The 19,384-nt window shown below is 48.6% G+C and overlaps 4 protein-coding genes across 4 annotated transcripts; 1 reads left to right on the plus strand and 3 right to left on the minus strand.

Annotated features, from left to right (window-relative positions):
* Window positions 1-6,214: 6,214 nt before the first annotated feature.
* Window positions 6,215-6,808, plus strand: N7481_001634 (uncharacterized protein; the record flags this gene model as incomplete). The annotated part of the gene is made up of 2 exons (XM_057260853.1): window positions 6,215-6,358; window positions 6,428-6,808. The coding sequence occupies 2 exons, from the start codon at window positions 6,215-6,217 to the stop codon at window positions 6,806-6,808; spliced, it is 525 nt and encodes a 174-aa protein (XP_057128685.1).
* Window positions 6,809-8,557: 1,749 nt separating this feature from the next.
* On the minus strand, window positions 8,558-9,544 carry N7481_001635 (Gti1/Pac2 family protein; the record flags this gene model as incomplete). Its single annotated transcript, XM_057260854.1, has 1 exon — window positions 8,558-9,544. One exon carries the CDS (start codon window positions 9,542-9,544, stop codon window positions 8,558-8,560), a length of 987 nt encoding a protein of 328 aa, XP_057128686.1.
* Window positions 9,545-12,990: 3,446 nt separating this feature from the next.
* On the minus strand, window positions 12,991-14,331 carry N7481_001636 (guanine nucleotide-binding protein subunit alpha; the record flags this gene model as incomplete). Its single annotated transcript, XM_057260855.1, has 5 exons — window positions 12,991-13,332; window positions 13,392-13,650; window positions 13,702-13,865; window positions 13,930-14,114; window positions 14,175-14,331. 5 exons carry the CDS (start codon window positions 14,329-14,331, stop codon window positions 12,991-12,993), a joined length of 1,107 nt encoding a protein of 368 aa, XP_057128687.1.
* A 918-nt stretch (window positions 14,332-15,249) lies between these two features.
* Window positions 15,250-16,501, minus strand: N7481_001637 (uncharacterized protein; the record flags this gene model as incomplete). The annotated part of the gene is made up of 4 exons (XM_057260856.1): window positions 15,250-15,616; window positions 15,673-15,790; window positions 15,858-16,233; window positions 16,337-16,501. The coding sequence occupies 4 exons, from the start codon at window positions 16,499-16,501 to the stop codon at window positions 15,250-15,252; spliced, it is 1,026 nt and encodes a 341-aa protein (XP_057128688.1).
* Between the last annotated feature and the right edge of the window lie 2,883 nt (window positions 16,502-19,384).

The following is a 19,384-nucleotide window of genomic DNA, read 5'->3' on the forward strand; positions in this document are numbered from 1 at the left end:
GAGGCACACTTGATCACGCAGAGCCCGTCCTGCGAGGCACACTTGTTGACGCGGAGCCCGTCCCGCGAGGCACACTTGATCACGCAGAACCCGTCCTGCGAGGCACACTTGTTGACGCGGAGCCCGTCCCGCGAGGCACACTTGATCACGCGGAGCCCGTCCCGCGAAGAGTACTTGGTAACGCAGATCTTACCTGCAAAAGACACCCAAGGCTGCGTGGCCCGGAGTGTGAGGAGGAAAGTCCTGCTTTTCTTTTCGACGGGAAAAGAGCGTCTTTTATGCTATTCTGATTAGGGGTTTCGGCAGCGACCACTTGCGTACATTTTGCCGGACCCAGAGATTTGACTCGAAATTCGCAGCGGTCGACCCTAATTTTGCAGGGTGTTGAGGCGGTTTACCAACGTTGAAATAAGAAATTTCAAGAGTTTGGAGTGGAGAGCGGTGGAGTGGCTGGATCCACCTGGAGCCGTGGTCTGCATGATGCGATGCGTGACAAATCATTTGCCTCATCAACGGTGTTGACAATGGTGAAACGGCCTTTAGCGCAGTTTTGTATGAGGTGTAGACCGAAGTGGCATGCCATGGGCTATTCGCCGTGGCAGCTCAATTTCTTGTGGCTCCAGAAGTCTGCCAATATTCGCTCGCACCGTAGCCAATCGATTTGCGAATCATTGGTCTCAACATTGCTCAACGATGTGAAACGGTTTTCACGCTGCTAATATGTAGAGTCGTTCCATGGAAGACTCGCCTGGCAGATCGGTTGCCCGCCCGCGGAATTTTTCGCCTGCAAAATTTTCTGCTCTCGCCTCCGTGAGAGAAAAAATGATTTCCCTCAGCCTAGCTAACATATTTCCCGCCGCAATTCGGATTCACTGCATCGCCTCATGCCGCCAAACCCTTTTTTTTTTTCACTTGCCAGCACAGGATGACTAGGGTACTTCGTGTGCCCACGCCCACAAGCCGGCCGAGGTACCATCGATGAAGAGATGTCGACGCCGAGTCCGTCGTCGGAACATGATTTCGTCACGCGCCAATAGAGACTCCGCCACTGACCAGGATTCATCGTCTCTACAATCAATCGGCTACTGTACCCGTAAATTACCTCGCGGATTTTCGAAATTGGATAATTTCATGAATATGGAATCGGTGATTTCTCGTCGATCTAGTTGCTCCAGCTAGCTCGACAGTCAAAAGAATCTCATAGACACACTTAAATTGCTAGATGCGTTGTGACCATCTACGATATGAGGCTGAATTCGACGAGAGAACCTCGGTGGCGCCATTCATTATGGGAGAAACGGACAAAGACTTCCCGGACAACGGCCAGATGTCACTTATCGTTCCACAAACTGTGCCCTCTCTATGCACTGCTTGCCAAAGCCACCGTCATCGCCTCCAGCCTCTTACGAAGGAAAGGAGGTGCTAATCTTAAGTCTTAGAGAAATACTTTCACCAAACATTCTAATAAAGCATCAGCTGAAGCTTAACCAGAGCCTCGGCTGTTTTACTTGCGGTTGGAGACTACGACCTTCTTGGCCGTCCCTGGGAACGTTACACAAGCTATATGTCACCGGATTGCTGAAAATGTCCCGTTTGAAGAACGCTGATCCTGCATCGTTTGAGGATGTGTTTTCAAGACCGGATCAAATAGGATGCTAACGGATATTCGAAAGCAATAAGTGTTGCTATCGTTCCTTGAGAACAAAGCTTGGAGGAAGTCTACAAGAAGTGGTACTGCATAAGTCTGAGACCTTGACCTCGTGTGACTACTTTTTGTAAAATGCTAAACATTCCAAACGCTGACGCATGTGAGACGGAGAATAAGTCTTGCTTGATTTATCTTGAACCACCTTCTGGAAGCAAAGACTAGACATCGTGCATTTCCTCTCTTTCACTATTTACGTCTTCCAAACTACCTTGTCTCCGGAGGCGTCTATTTTCCGCCTTCAACCCATCGCACATCTTCTGGAGCTTCTCATTCTCATTCTCTGACTTTTCGCAACGATCATCCGAAGCTAAAGCGAGGGTTTCATTTCTTTGTATCCAATAGGGACACTGCAAATGACTCGATTCCAATTCATCATATTTTCCTTGAACTTTGGCAAGCTTTTCCCGGATTTCTACCAACTCGGATCTCAGCCTTATGTTCGAGTCGGTAGATGCTTCGATCAAATGGTCGCAAAGCTGGTGGTTTTCAATCGTGCCATCAGATTCCTAGTGGGATCAGTCAGTCTTCTGGAATGGCGAGCGGACGTATGTCTGGTGTCTCACTGAGAGTATAGTGTGGATCTCGTCCCGGAGACGTCTCCTCTCCACCGGTCGAGACAAGTCATCTGACTTCCGGTTGGATAGGTTTGAAGTTGGCATGGTGTCAAATCAGAGGGTATACGCAAGAGGAGAGAGTATAGTGAGGCGAATGCTCGTCGATTTCCACTCAAAGAGTACAAGGAATAGGTCTTTAAGTTGTGTCTTTGTAATATGCGTGACCTTGCTTTTTAAGTCCAACGGAGAATTTTGGCCCCCAACACACTTAGCCATTGAAGCCCTATCGGGATGCTATGAAGACCGCTAGCTCTCTATTTGATTCCGCCAAGCTACGCAAAGCTAGCCGGCGATTCTAGCCGAAGCAATCCTATCAACGAGCTACAATCATGATTTCACCCACTGTATTCCGACCCCGCCCTCATGACATGTGTTAATTCTCCGGAACTTTGGAGCTTGGTCTTTTTTTTTAACCTACTTCACCCTGTTCCACCAAATCTTTGGCAGACTACGGAGTGAATTTCCTAAATCAGCTTCATTAGTCTCACAGCATGATAAAAAAACACTCGATGCTCTCAAAGTACTGCCTCCTCATTCAAGACCCAAGTAAATTCGAGTCGTAGTGGTCTTTACTATTGTTAGGAGAACCATGGTAAATCTAAGCCATCCAATAATTTAGGCGATATGAGGGGCGCTCTTCCTGGAACCATCATTCGTACCAATGCAGCTTTGGGACTGCCGACCGTCTGGGTTTAGCGCATTCCCCAACCCTGGCACGAAGACAAAAGATTGCCAACCGACGACTTATGAGCCATTTTCTAAGCTAAGTAGTCAATCAGGGCGGTAAACGGGGATCTACCGACAACCTGCTTCCAAAGAAGCCTAGGTCAGGTGTATCTCAAGCTCACCTCATCTTATTTCTGATCGCCTTGAAGTCCGTCAATTCGAGAGAAAGCACTGTCCTCTAATTAGTCAGGTGTACAAGGGAGCCACATGATTCCTCGGTGTGTATTCTAGCAATGACAACGAGACTTTAAGCGTTGTTGGAGATTGAAGGATCACCAAAGCGGTCACACGCATTAGAAGACATAGCCCTCAATCTAGACCCCGGCCATGCTTGCACTTTTGACCCCTCTTTAATGATTAAAAACCATTCATACCTCCCTTCTGACCAGAAACGCACGGGTTATAGTGGGAACAGACAAGTTCTGGGTCGTCGGGAGAACCAGAAGTCGTGTTCTGTGATCCGCGAAGGTCGATCCAGCGGTGGAGCCTGCTCCAAGAGCCAGCCAATCCACTTCACAAGGGCCCGACGATCGTTAATTTCGAGGAGCCTGAGAAATGGATCTCCACTTTTTAGCCCCGAAACACGTACTTTGTTGTGACCCAGACCTCTGAAGGCCTCTTGGCCCCGCAGCTGAAGTCGGCAATGGCTAAATGCAAAAACTTATAGTCAACAGCGGCCAGAACACATGCAATGGAACATCATATCAAATTCCAACCATTTTAGCTTTCGAATTCAATTATTGAACATGACAGGACCTATCTAGCTCGAGAAAATCTGGAGACATTTGAAGACAGTTCAAGTAACAGCGCTAATAGCGCTAGTCTCTTGGCTAACAAAGGGGGCACTGATCTGGTTGGCTTGGTAGAGTCTCATTGGGAAAATCCAACGGCGCGTAAATGGCCGACGTAGATTGGTTTGGTTTTTCAGGAAATGTGGCCCGTGGCCAATTGCGGGAGATATACATATGCGCAATGATGACCGTCACATCCGCATGCACAATCTCATGCGCCGATCGTTTCCGTTTTTTCACCAACATCCTTTGGAGTTGGGCCTGTGGGAATGATTGTCATTTACTTCTTAGCGAATGCGGAAGAGACGCGAGGCTTTCAGAGCCAAATTCATACCAATATGAATGGCTAACCTAGACACTGTCTATCCGTATACCCCCCTCCCCCTCCAGGTTTTCTTCTGGAGTCTCTTCACACCTATAGTCTTTGTAACGAAACTCTGATCATTCTCAAAGGCTTCAACAGTGACCCGAAGATGCTAGCTCGGGAGTCATCGCAGCAGCCTCTACAGAGCGACGACGTGGTCCTACAAGACGGTTCGGATAGGCTTAATACTCAAGACCTGTAAGCTTCAAGACCAGAGTCTATATCTACCAAAGGCCCAAAGCCAACTGACACATTGGAAGCCATACTCCTGAGAGCTCCACATCCATGATTCTTTCACCACCGACGATCTCGCGAGCCTCTGGTCAACAACAAGCACCTACGTCAGACGTGACTCAAGACTTGATTTCCAGGGGAAAATGTTACATGGAAGTGATTCGTTTGTATAGTGACTCATTGCGCAAGCTCCATCGTAAAACCATGGAACTAAGAGCTCGACTTGATACGTTGACACTCCACGCTGGTCAAATGGAAACCGTAGTGAGGACCATGGAAGATTGTCTCGGCTATATGGAGCATCATATCGGCTATGCTGAGCAGAGCCTTGCCGAAATTGAGCGCCATATTGGGCCTATCAGGCTGAATTTGAAAGAGCAACACACACCGGGTGATCAGTCTAGAGCCAGACTCTAGATATTAACAATTGCCCAGCCAAGGTCGAAGATAATTTCGCTCTACGTCTCTCTCCAAAGTTATATTTCTGTTAGCATGAACTCGACATAGGGTGCTCGCGGGATGGCTGCTGTACTCTGCAGCAAGCCCGGGGTCTCGGCTGATAGCTCCGATTAATGCCAGCTATATCCTCAAATCAAGAAATTATTGGATGAATATGGCTCATCATTAAGTTACCCTCTACTATTATCTCCATGCTCAGATCGCAGAAAGAGATTTGCAAAGTTTATACAGCTACATCACAGAGACATGAAGGATGCTCGACTCTGGGGATGCATTGTTTAATTGTCCATCTCATAACAAACAATATAGTTTGGAATGCATTATCTTGGAAGACGGAGTCTTATTCTCTCAAAGAGCATTTTTCCACACTGTGGAGCTATGAATGCTCCTGATTTCTCATTGCAATTCTCACCCACACTGCCTCTGACAATTTCCCTCATGCTAGTCTAAATTGAGGATAAGAACTACGTAAAATCGATCATGCATCGCAGAGTAATCTCTGCGACCCTAAACCCTTTGTCGTCACCCATACATATCTTTTGTTGGACGACGACCTCGCCGATATGGCAGTTCCTGTCATTATAGAGGAGGACTGAAAAAATTCAGCTGTGAATCTACCACTAGAAAAATAGTGACATACCTGAGCACCCTCGGTCGACAAACTCTAAGCTGGTGGAATGAATAGTATGATTGCCGCGAAATGGCACACACTGACCAAATCGGCTACCGTATATACCTTCTTCACCCAAACTATTTCCAAAACAGTGGATATTGTTCCAAAGGCGAAGTTGCGCAATCGATGGTCCAGGCCGAGGCTTGCAGATATGCACGCAAAAACGAGTAACTTCAAAGCGAGAGGCAGGCGGAAAAGCATGTCGAAAAGTTCGTCTGAGAGAATATTCTGTGAATGTGAATTCTTAGGCAGAGCCTCCAATCTCATGGGGCCAATTGGCCCTCAAATATAGAAACAGATTGAAGGCTTGCTACGATCTTCACCGCAAAGAATAGTAAAAGGCCCTAGATCCTACCAACTTCTGTGGATCAACACTCAAATGTGCATATAAGGATGTGCCGAGTGCTGTTTATGGACCTATTATACTTTGATCAACAAACATGATGTAACCGGGATGCAAAAAGAGCTCTAACAAATCAAGGCTTGATGAAATGTTTCGCAAATCTCATTGTTGAACTATCAAAGCCGCACCAGCCAACCGCCTCAAGTTTACGCCCGGATTTTCTCACTTGTGTCTGATAAGCCGATAATAGAGATATCTACAGAAAGGGATCTCCAGATCATCAGCGAGATCTAACTTTCTTCATGGCCGACACGGATATCACAGAAGTCATTCAATTCGGACAAGACGCGGAGGAAAGCAAGCAGCCTGATTTCACGCCGGATCACAAGCCAGACTGTGGCAATCCTGCCAACCTGGATGCAACCCCCGAGCAAGTACCCCCTGTGGTAAGTGACTGTGGCTTCCCGATTATGTCGACTTTTTTGGCTAATGACCGTATGCCACACTCATTGTAGATAACGGACAAGCGAGAATTGTTAGTGAATGAGCCTTTTGAGCGGGACGATCCAAGCTTAGCCTTCCAAGGAGCGCGACTCTTGGGTCTCTATCGAAGCCTATGGAAGTCGTCCGTGTCCAAACAACTCAATGGCGAGAGCCTCGAAAAGAACAACGAAACATCGGGAGAGGCCAACATGGATCTCAAAAGTGAAAGAGATGGACTTCAACTCCTGTATGACGAGCAGCAGTCTCGGTTGCTTCTTTTGGATCGAGAGCTGGAGCTTTCTCGACAGCGATTGATCAGCATTCTCAATCACTGGAGCCAGTACTCTCGTGGCGAGCTGACGGGACTGGGGGGGTCTGCGATAAAATCCAGACATTTCGGGCATTCTTCGTGAACATCGCTCAGTCGGGACGGGCGATGTTCATAAGGTACAGGTTGAACATAGTGCTGGTTCCGAGCCGGTGAAGAATTGCTACCTCCAAAAAGTAATATTGGAACATATCTCAAGGTACGAGAAGCTCGCTACTAGTGTATAGAGCTTAAGCATTGCAATTCTGTTTTTACAATCCTGTCGTAGGCAGTCCCTCGAATATAACCCATTTACTGCAATGCGGGCATTTTGAGCATCCACCAACTGTTGAGCTGCCACCGAAGTTCTAGCGCCGTCCAACCGGGTGGCCAGGGGTTGCACGGATTCATTCACGCAAAAGCTAGTCAAAAGAACGCTTCTGCCTTGTTTTTGTTATCAGTGAGCTGCATTCTATACAGTTTCGACCAGTTTTAGATTTATCGGAATGGCTGATGTGGGAAAGAGGATGAGCTCGTCAATGATTTCATCCTGTATCTCGAAGAAGGCTGGAGCTTTTTAAACGAAGGCGCGAAAGGCACAATGCGCTAAGTATTTGTTCAATAGGCTGATTCTATCCAGCCGAAAGTATTAGCACGAGATCCTGCGACTTTGTTTTGAGTAACTTACTCTTAGCAAATCTTCTGCGTCCGCCCATGACAGTCGAATCAATTGGTTTACTTTTTCGTGACCCAGTATTTCATCGATCCAGGCGTCTACTGCGTTCAAGTCCCACTGATTCTCCGTAGATCGCAACCAAGGAATATCTTTCTTTATTGAGATAATTTTCCGCTTAATAGCGCTTGCTGTTCGATCATGTCCTCGGCGAAGTAATAGACAGCGCAACGCCTGTGGGCAAACCTCTCTGGACGAAAAGTAAACCGTAATGATAAATTCATCTTTGGACCAACTTGATCCTTGCATCACGCCGGGAAACGCTGCCGCGGGCCGGTCGGCTGCCCCTCAATGTGAAGATGGCATGCGGGAAGCGGATGAGGTTTCTGTCGGTAATTACGTGAGCATCCAGCTACAGAATAATTGTCAGAAGCGGTGAAAGGCAATAGAAGAGCATACGGAAAAAATAGGGGAAATCTGTGTTATTTTCATGTACCCTCCCACCACCAGCGCATGACATACCCCACGCTTCGTGGCACAGCGCTCTAGCTCGAAGGCATTCGTATACGAATTTGTTGACTGTGATATGTACCGAATCTTTTATTTTACAGCCCTTTGCCATAAATAAGTTTTAGCTAAAATTTATCGGGGTTTATTTTACGCGGCGCGCTGGCCATGTTGTTGTGATATGAGGCTGGTGCAGATCAGGAACCAAGCCGAATCATCGGAATTAATCCCGAGATATCTATACGAAGAACCAAGTTGATTTCCAATCAACTTGTTCTTCTCGCTGTATATATATAGCCTAATGTTTCCCTCTGAACAATAAGACAAGATAAACCTCTGAACTACAACACATGTGTCAATCGGGAAGGCAATAGCGCCGGAGCAGACACGGAGGAGTGATGTAAATGGGTCTTCGGGTGACAAGCTAATATTCACTATTGGGTATTAGTTCTTGGTTGGCCCGGTGTATTTCTTTCTATTTCCTCACCTCCCTTCACCATTCACCACCTCTCGAGGTCGGAATTTTCGGCAAGAAAGATAATACACGACACACCCAATTAAGATGAAGCACCTGGGCTATTCCCCGGCAGAAGGCTCCAGCATATTCAGGATCACTATTACCCCGCTTTTTGACGATCAAGGTGCATGACTGAGGCCCTGCAAATCCATACCGTTTCAGTAGAAATCTGCACAGAATATAGTGTGTTCTTCGACATTGGGTGCCATGTTGGCTGGGAGTGGGCATAAGGGGGTGGGGTCGAATGTTTGTCGGCTGGACATTGGAGGTACCATCGTGTTTTCAGACACCGGCCACATAGGCGCTGAAAAACTGTATGGGCCGATGTAGTTGGAGAGTTTGGCTAAAGGATAGAGCATGCTGGAATTTGGAGCTGCCATTGTCTGCGCCAGATTGTGACCAGGGAAAGTAGCTTGAGATGGGTGATCGGCGCTCTTTGTACTACCGGCATGGAGATAGTCGATGGGCCCACGGAACCTTTGTTCATGAATAAGGTCGAAGCGTGGTCGAATATGGCGCAAAGATTCAGCCAGGGAAGGTGCACTGAGATTTCCTCGCATTACGTCGTCGATTGTGTAGTATGAGACAAGGTGGTATGTGGCTCCCGATACAACGACGCTCATGGTCTTCTTGATAAGGCCAGATTCCTTGAAGTCGTAAGAATCAAAAAGCGATCCCACCAATGTCTGCCCAATTTCCGATTGCAATGGATGGCTCGCGGATGAACCTAGCGGCGAAAAGAAAGGGTAGCCAGAACCACTATCGGTGTATCCGGGATAAGGCTCGCCCGGCCGGGTGAAAGGGATAGGGGGAGCCAGTCGACGATTGCCCCTCTTTATGGCGCGCCTCTTCCCGATAGGTGAAGACTCCTCCAGTTCGCGATAGATGAGAAAATTACTTCGTATACGACTGGGGCTCCATGTGACACCGTCAGTCCACCGCCTGATGCCGGAGGACTGCTCCTTGTAGATGAAGATGTTACCGCTGCGCACAAGACGCGACCGTTCGCGAAAATAGGGGCGACGGGGAATAAGATGCAACGTGCCGATTAGACAGGCCTCAAACAGGATGAGTGCGTCCTGCGTGGAGGCCACATACCCACGGAACGTGGGCTCTAGCATGGGGGACGAGGTCTCATGCACCATAATGGATGAATGGCCGAAGTGGAGGTAGGCGTGAAGATGGTCATGATCACCGCGCGGGCGCCATATCAGGCTAAGGATTGCTGCGGCTAGTTGTGCGCCCGTCGATCTTCTAGGCCTGCTAGTCTCCGCTGGGCCCTTCGAATTGTTAAGTCACGCCACGGATAATTGGAGCTCCTAGGGCCGCTAACCGTCGTTCCCAGGAATGCAAGCTCGAAGAGATACATATCCGACTTCGGCCCTATCCAGATGTTTCTCGAACACGGCATCATGGTAAGCAATGGAACTACCGCCGGATGCTGCCTTGGGTCGGCATGTTCAAGTGACCCCGGAAAAGTGGTTCATAATCGCAAGGCGGCAAGAAACAAAAACATAAACGCGAGATGAACCGGAAAAATCATGCGGGCTGTGATTACGACGGCACAATGCGGACTCGAAGCCTTTCACCATTAAGGGAGAGACCGCTGAACCCAGAGACCATGTCAATATTATTAGCGTCATAATGGATACGCGACTCAAATACAAGGAGCATATCGCGAGGGCAGCATCCAAAGGGCTGGAAGCAGCAATGGAGCTGTGACGGCTTCGGGGTCAATCCCCAGCAACAGCGCGGCAGCTCTTCACATCGACCGTGGCCCCGGTGGTGGACTATACCTCCAATGTCAGGATGCACGCTTTCAAAAACAAGTTCATCGGGCCGATCAACCGAGTCCAAAGGGTAGGAGCGCAATTGATTTCCGGGACATTCCTCACAGTTGCGACCAGCGCAGCGGAAGCGGAGGCTCACTTGGCTACGGTGCAACACCGGCCCTGGAGACGAGCTGCGAGGATGTGGACAGACATGCACACCCTACCAGCAACCAATCCACTCTGCAAGAGTACAGCTCAGATCAAGAAATTCAGAAGGTACTACCGTTCGCCATTGTATCACATTGCAGACTGCGCTGAAGTGCATCGAGATGGAAACCCCGTAGACCATCAATCCATTCACATTGGCACTATGGGAGAAACGTGTACAGGGCGATGTCAGGATTTACCAGAGACACGGTCCGAAATGGGCGGGGTCATGCGGATCGCGATCAGCAGTTTGGCGCGGAATGAGATGGTAGGATTTGGCTAGGGCGATTGAGAAGCAGCCGCCTCAGTATCGAAAACTGAGGCTGAAAACCTCCTCCGTCACGCTGGGTGCAAGGATCGAGCAGAATCCATACTCAGGGGGATTGGCAGCAATGGCACACGCATTGAACACGCTACGAGGACTGAAACGGTGCAAATTCACGCTGCTCACGAGCAACAAAGCGGCGGCACTCACGCTGAAGAATCCTCGACAATAGTCCGGCCAGGAACACATCTGCCAGGTATACAAGTTGATTCAAAGACTACGAAGACACGAAAACCGGATGGACATCCGCTGGGTCCCAACCAGTGAGGAGAATCAATTGTTGGGCCAGGCGAAAGAGCAGGCCAGGGCCGCGACGCAAGACGACACTACCCCAGAAGCACAGGCCCCCCGAATGAAGTCGACCACCCTGAACATTGCACGATCCCAAGTCGCAGCAAGTCAATGCTTGCCGGAGAACGTAGGCAGACATTCCAAACGAGTAAATGCAGAACATCCAGGGAAACACACGCGGAAGCTGTCCGATCGATTATCGTGGAAAGAAGCGAGCGTGCTAGCTCAACTCCGGACTGGCATGGCGAGGCTCAATGGATACCTCTATCGGATCAACATCGCAGAGTCAGATCAGTGTGCATGTGGACAAGCTAGAGAGACCGTGGAACACTTCCTCTTTCGACGTCAGGGACCATACACCGGACGGAAATGCTGCAATGTACCCAAACTCACCGAGGCAACATATCTTTTTTTCCTAGGCGGAAAATCGCCTTTGGACGACCAAAACTGGAAGCCGAATTCGGACGCAGTGTGAGCCTCGATACGATTCGCAATCGCCACGGGCCGACTCGACGCCTCTTGACCGTGCCAACCAACAGATATCAATCATACCCCGCCCCAACCCCAATCTAACCCTCACAAACTGCCTTGTGCCGGAGACGGTAGACGCCCTTGAATTGCCGAGGATAGGATGTTGAACACTTCAAGAAGCGCCTTCAAGCCAGTCTACTATCTAAACGCTAATCCACAAGGAACCGCTAAGATATTGACATCCGAGATGACATACACCGAAAGGAATTTTGTAAGGGCTCCAAGGAGACACAGAATTAGCTAAGGCATGTATATTTAGATCAGTGATAGTTGCCCTTTCGGTTCAGCCGCCGGCCGATCATAAAATGTGTGTGTGTGTGTGTGTGTGTGTGTGTGTGTGTGTGTGTGTGTGTTAACATAGACATGCCACAGTTGGTTATCGACCTTCGACCTACACCAAACTTTGAGCTTCCACGACAACGACCACTGCGTGTCCGGCGTACTCGATATAGACACACATAATCTGGCAGATTGTCCAAACCTGAGAGATATTTGAAGGATATTACACGGAAATAGGGAACGTCGAGTTTCGAAGCGTGTCGAGCCTGCTGGGAGGCCTAACCGAAGGTAAGAAAGGGAAACCATTTACCTTCTCGCGAGCTAGGACGGTCAATGCCGTACAAGCCTTCGCCGAGGCGTTACAACGGGTTTGGAGTCGCGTGCCACGAGGGAAGTCTAACGTTGGAAATGGCAATTAGGCCACGATAGGCCTTGGCGAGACTCTAAGTTCGTTTTCAGGTAGTTTGTACACTAACTTGTACGTTCACGGATCAGTACATGTAGCTGAGGTAGCCTAGATATCACATTCATAGCCATTTATAAGCCTTAACCACCAGGCGAAGAACGGATTCGTTTTTGGTCTGGTGGTAAAAACTACATTTATTTGTGGGGGGGTCAGGGTAAATGAAATCCATCCATCCGACTGTTCCTCCACAAAACACACTGTCGGTTCAAATTCTTCTGCAATTGACAACCCCATTGTACAATATGCGCAAAGAGCTTGATGAAGACAGTGGTGTCCTACTGGCCCACCCAGTGGGCTTGACATGGCGGTGATCTATGAATGAGGCCCCAGGCCAATGCCAAAGCGGCCCTTGAGATTGCAGCGGAGTGTGGTAATACAAATTCCCCAATATAAGTAGCAATCTTGCAGATAGCGAGTGATATATGGTGCATTTCGCTGTCAAACTACCCATCTTGCATAAGAGCAGGCAAAAATGACTCAACAGTAGGCTGGTCGATTGACAAATCCAGCGTGGAGAGCCCAGGCAGTTCTGTTTCGACAAACACCCGAGGGCCGTAATTGTAGTCGCACACCATATAGAGCTGATCCACGGTCGGGACATATCTCCTCTTTATGCATCTTGCCTCAGTCGAAGGAGCTCTGTGTCACTTTAATCTTGAACTGTGACGTGAAAGATTAAAGTAGCAGAAGGAGCCCACGCACAAATTCGCAAAACAAGGTCTATAAATTCAAAGACCGAAGGTTTTTCTGAGAGATCATATCCTCGATGGAGGTCATGGTTGCTTTCAGCAAGGTGGTATCGGTGGCGTTGGTGTAGTGTACGTAGATTTCGCGATCGCAAATCCTGTTGATGCCTCGGAAAAGATCTGCAAAATACTTTGCGCCTGCACGCCAATCCGTACTTGAGCCTCTGAAACTCGAAAAGTATTCAGAAATGGGCGAGATGGCAACCTTCTTCTTAAAGATATCTATTTTGTTCAAGAAGAGAATGATAGGTTTAAGTTTGAACCAGTCACCATTTGCTAGTGTGTCAAAGAGCATCATTGCCTCTGACATTTGATTCTTTCATGAATATGGCATTAAAAATCCGACTAGATTACCATGCCGCGGAATGTACGTACCGAATTTTGATCTTCAGCCAAACATTGGTCGTAGCCCGAAAGCGCAACCACAAAAACAAGACATCCAACGTCCTCGAAGCAGTGGATCCACTTCCTTCGTTCTGATCGCTGACCGCCCACATCAATCATACGCCAGTTCATACTTCTTAATTCAAAGAAGGTTTCGGAAATTCCTGTTGTTCTCTGGCGAGCGTGTAGCATGTCTTGATCGTTGGGGAGCCAACCTTGGGAGGATATGCGATCAATGGAATCCAAAAAGCTAGAGCAACCTTTCAGCATCGCCGATGCTTGAAATGACAGATGTACTTACTAAAGAAGGTTATCGTGGAAAGCAAGGTTGCGACTCCGCGCAGCAGCCCTCTGGACCCCTCGGTCGGCCCACACGTCCTTCGCAGCATTGCAAGTCGCCATTGCCCATGCAGACCTATCGTTATCCGCCGCATGATCTGTTTTGAGAATAAATTTGGCCTGGCACTATGATTATCCAGGAGATCAACAAATTGTATCTAAGGGCAATACGCAGAGCTGGGGTGGTCACCTTATTGTTTTGGGTCTCGAAATCAATATTTTCCGTCCTCATGATATCGAACAGTGCCTTGAGGCCAGAAACAATACCAGAATATATAGCAGCTCGCGATTGTTGACGTTCATCCTCGGAGAAGCCATCTGAATAGATTAGACGCATCTGCTTCACGATTGTTGACTTCCCGGATTCACCCGCCCCTGAGTCTCATATTAGAAGTGTCTAAGGCTTCGATCGCAATTAATCGTCTATATACTCACCAAGCAAGAGCATTTTCATTGTTCTCGCCATCCCCTTCTTCTCAGTTTTGATGGTTTTGTCGATTTTAGCGTTACGCTGCAATGCTTCATTGTCTGCTGAGCTTACCGTTGGCTTGAAGATCAGGCAATCAACGATGCCGCGCTTGACAAAGCTCATATTGGAATGAGTATTTGAACTTCAAGTCGTCAATTGAACGGAAACCCACTGGCAGTGGGAGTCCCGTTTCTAAATGCAATAAGACCGCAAAAAAGCTTGGCTAAATATGGGGCAAAGTAATATTCTGAGAAAGTAGAGTGTACGTAATCGTAACGATCCGGCCCAGAGAGGACACGTGGGGCAAGACCCCCAACCAGCCAGTCAAGAATACTTCCTCACTAAGATCGGCAGATTTGGGGCAACTAGAAAATGAGCAGGCTCGGATGCTGGACTAGGGGAGGCTTAGAGGGTTCTTATTGGTTAGTCCTTGAGGAGGCTATTGAGTTTCACGGTTAGCACAAAAGCCCCGGCACAAAAGCCCCAATTTTCAGACCAAACATAATTAGGGAACTAATCATCACCAAGGGTACCTCGAAATAAAGTTCCACCACGAAATGTATTTGGCGGCATCGAGATTGGTGTTTAAGCTAGCAGATACACCGAACTCGAAGGTCATGGCCCCGAAATTTTCCCGATCTGGGCTTACGTTGCTCTGCCCGTTATCCGCAAGCTGTTACCCAGGTTCAAGCTACAAGACGCCCACAAATACATCACCGCTCCCTATTTTATCAACACCGGTGTCAATGCCTCCCAATTTGTCACGTCTAATTCCAAGTCCCGTAATTCTCCTATCTATATCTCCAGCGATAGTAGCATGTCTATTACCAAAAACAAATCCTATCTGGGTACCATGGATGTCTCCATTCGCAAAGACATCGACAGTCACATGGACAAGTCTTCAATTGAATCACATACTTGAATCCTGGCAATGAGCCCTGCCGGATGGCTCTCCCCAACGGACTGTGGTACTAGGGAACATGGTTTCATAACACTATATATTATTCGTATACCTGCAGATTAGACAAATATTGACTGCGTTCATGCGCCGGCCTTGGTTCTCTCATAATGACTTCCCATTCGCACAAAATCCTCGTTGCTGAAGTTATCTACCGAGACGTCGATCATTCTTTTCCCATCGATTGACGACTCTCGTCCTCTCCTCGATGTATGCAAGAAGCTGACCAAGTGACGCGGGCTCAGCTCATGTGTATTTCTACTATTCAGTTTTCTGCCGTCCATGGATCGGAAAAGGGACCGGATGGAAGGAATAGAAGTCGTCACGATGACCAAATATGTTTCAATAAATAGCCAACGGTCGTAGGTGACTGTAGCGATTGTTGGGTCACTGTCTGCGGCTGCGAGGACGCGAGTTTGTACTGTTTTAATAATTGCGGCAATCATAGCACTTAATTGGGTTTGGATTAATATATCAGTGAGCCCAAAGTACAAAGTTGTACTCACAAAATACCCAGTCCAAGCAAAGTCACCAGCCCCACTTTGACCCGTAGCCTCAGGTTCAAATTCCAGAAAGTATATGTTGAGAAGATAGCAAGAGACAAATCAGTAGTCGCATTGAAGGCTGTTTATACGCATGGTGTCAGGAGTATTATTGCATACTAGAAACGGGGACGACAGGTTTATCTCACCTCCTTGGAAGTACCCATAATATGCTTGCACGTGGACATCCCAGCATTTCCTTTTGCCGGAATAATCCCAGATTGCCGATTCATGACCTGGACATTGGACAAAAATGATGATTATAAATAAAGTGTTGACCACCACCTGCAGACCAACCAAGGTCCACAATGCGATTTTCTGCGATGACTTCTGCACAAGAAGCCCAATTATGAAGACAACAAAGGACACCCGGCCCATGGCACCGCCTGCAAGGCAAAATGTTTGAGTCAGGTAGTCGTGCATGATGACTTTTGAAACATTTGATGGATCAATAGCTGACAACTTTTGACCGAACCCCAGTTGAATGGCCAGGGTGATCATAATAGAGCCGACAAGAGCCGTGCACTAAGAGAAATCAGAGAAGTTAATTTTTTTTTCGAAATGTAACAAGTCTGACATTGTTTCACAATTTCAAACTTTAGTAGGTAAGAAAATAAGGCTTGCTAACCAATGCGAAGGCCATGAGGAGATCATCCGCGCCAAACTTCCCGATCCTCAACTTCGCAATAATCCTCAGAATCACAACTACGATGGCGACCGCTGTGAGGCCCCAGACATCTCTGAGCAATCGCGGACCGGAATCATATGACGAATCACTGGTTGAAAGAGGCATGGTAAATCAGATGCCCGGGCGCAAGGCATGGAAATTCAGGACCGCAGGTATCAGCACAGTCGGTCAGCAACAGAACGGTTTTAAACTGAAACTCATATCTTCGTTATCATGGAGGATGGGAAAAAGAACTATCCCCTCAGAGATCTTCATGGGAGCACTCATGTTCGATGCATTGACCTGGCCAGTTAGACTTCAAAGTGGTTGAATAGGGTTTGTCGGAGGTCTCCGCGTCGCCAGTTGGACACATAAACCTAGATAAGAGGCTCCCGGCACATCGCTTATTGGCCAGGGGTATGATAATGGTGCAGGTCGTGATTGGCCTCTGCTGAATCCTATACCACCCGATATGTGGTACGGCTGAAGCGATGGCAAGAGATCTATAGCAAAGGAAATAGAAGGTTGATCAATTATCCGCATTCTCCCAATATTAAGTGAGCTCCCGCTTCGTGCTGGTACAACTTTCCTCGCGGAGTATCACATGATACGCCGCCCCATCGAGACCATGCTTCCGAAACAGCTGTCTCGTTATCTTCCCAAGCAACCGCCAAGCCGCCCTTCGAGGGCGTTAAAGTGATCTGGTGTGGCATGTACCGGAGTAGACGTCGGATATGGCGCAGATACCTCATCTCAGCGGTCCGAGGGGTCTGAGAGTCTCCAAACACTGACGAGATGGAAAGGGATAAGAGTTCCTCAATGATGTGGCCGCAAAAGAAAGGTTCCCGCTTTCCGCTTTCTTTATTCGCACTACGAAGAATCCAGTGTCGGCACGACGTTCGCTGATGTGTATCGTCAAAGTCCAGCCATCGGCGGTGGACCTTCAGTGTCCTTTGCTGAGGATTATACACAACATCCGCCCTACTATCGAATCCTTCGACATAAACCGCTTGAATTCTCTGCATCGAATCCAGAAAAGCAAAACATGCTCTCAGTGCTTTCCGCACAGTTCTCGAGAAGGTGGTATCCGGGGGGGCTACAGACCTCGGTCTGGAAAAGCACCGAAAGCTCTTCTACAGTACTACGGATAGGTGTAGTTGATCGCAGAAGACGCCACAAATCTCGCGGTAGCCTCGCCGGCCTTTTCCAAAAGTCTCTCGTATCATCTTGACATCCTATATTAGCGTTGGCCCCTGTGACAACTGATGCGTATATTGGACTTCCGACAAACCTGGGCTCCGGATGTTTGGCAATAGAAGAAATCCTTGCCCTTGGACTCGTGTAGCAAATACATCCAGATGCGGGATATCGTCGATGGAAAGAGCAAATCAGCAGCCAGATCAACGTCCATCAGCGCTGGTGTTTTTCCGAGGAGGCTCACGTGTATCGGGAGAAGGACGTCCTCGTGCGTTTGAAGTGCGGACTCCCAGATCCGGCACACTCGCTCTGCCAGTCCATGTCGGTCCATTAGCCATCGCCGATCGCGAGTGAATTCCCCCTTTGTAAAGGTATAACCAAGTTTTAACGGGTAAGTCGAGTTTGTTCCAGAGATTAGCTCACCGTGGGCATAAATCCTACCGAGGAGATTTTGGTCAAAAAGCAGGTCCCCGTGGCTTGTCTCGACAACCGAGGACGGGTAGGAGAGGCCACGAATATCCAACGATATTTGCAGCCACTCAAGAAATTCTTCAGGTGCCACCGGCGGACCCTGGGTGGTGCGTCCAGGGCCGATGAGCACGGCAATATCTCGCTCGGGGTGGAAGCGCAGTCCGGCAATATCTTCGGCCCAGTCCGTCCGGGTGGACCCAGATTGGCGCGATGGGGTGATGGTGCAATGGAGGCGAGACCTGCATGGCTCCCGCAAATCAAAATTCCAGGAACACCGGCTTGCCCCCAGCTGCAGCCTATACCCATCCCGGGACAGAACCACGGCTGCCAGTTTGAGACCGTCGTCGTGGGAACCTGCCCATTGATCCTCTGCCCTTGGTAGCGAAGCCCAACTCGAGAGCCTCGACGGACAATTGCATACAGGCATTCGCTAAAGTGACCCGACTGGGCTTTTCATCATACTTGATGAACACCAGGGATCGGCGGCCCTCGGTGTCCGCGGGGTCTGGCGCCATGACGGCATAGTGATCGCAGGCGTCGACGAAGTATGGCCGGAAGGCCATTCGATCGATCTGGAACCGTTCCAAGATGGCGTCCTTCCTGTTTTCTGATTAAGCGTCATGATCAGACAAGATGACGGACACATACTAATTCTGATATAATTCCCGAAATGCATCGGCAGAGGTCCAGTGACTCACATAGTGAGGCGAGATCCCGAGCGAAATCATGCGTCGCGAGTGCACAATGGCCGGGGACGTGCTTTGCTGGCATTGAAGGAGCTTGCATTCTAGCTGCTGATTCGCCTCCTTCATCTCGCAGATCGTCGCTGGAGTAAACACCCGCACGGACGGCCATTTCTTTGCACAGGACGTGCCTCTAGGGATAATGGCTCTATCGGCTGTTTATATGCGGTCTACCACTATCTCTGGAGTATAATGCTGGAACAATAACGCATGGCCAAGTGGATAACGGTACCCAACGGCATCATTTTATGATAGAATTAAGCAAGGTTTTGATGTGGGAGTGATGCTCAGCCATCATCAACCGTACGGCTCATTGTGCCATCCCTTCTACCTGAATACATGGGGTTTCCCGGGCTTTGTTCCAAATCTGACCATCGTGGCTTGGTAACAAGAATGCTGTGCTGTTATCGATGGCATGAAGGCTGTTGTGATATGAGGCTGGTGCAGATCAGGAACCACGCCGAACCATCGGAATTAATCCCGAGATATCTATAGAAAGAACCAAGTTGATTGGAAATCAACTTGATCTTCTCGTTGTATATATATAGCCTAATGTTTCCCTTTGAAAAATAAGGCAATTGATACATCTGAACTACAA

This window comes from Penicillium waksmanii, assembly GCF_028829765.1.
Source record: "Penicillium waksmanii strain IBT 27052 chromosome Unknown utg000001l:1.0-4852451.0:1.0-4856178.0, whole genome shotgun sequence".
NCBI lineage: Eukaryota > Fungi > Ascomycota > Eurotiomycetes > Eurotiales > Aspergillaceae > Penicillium > Penicillium waksmanii.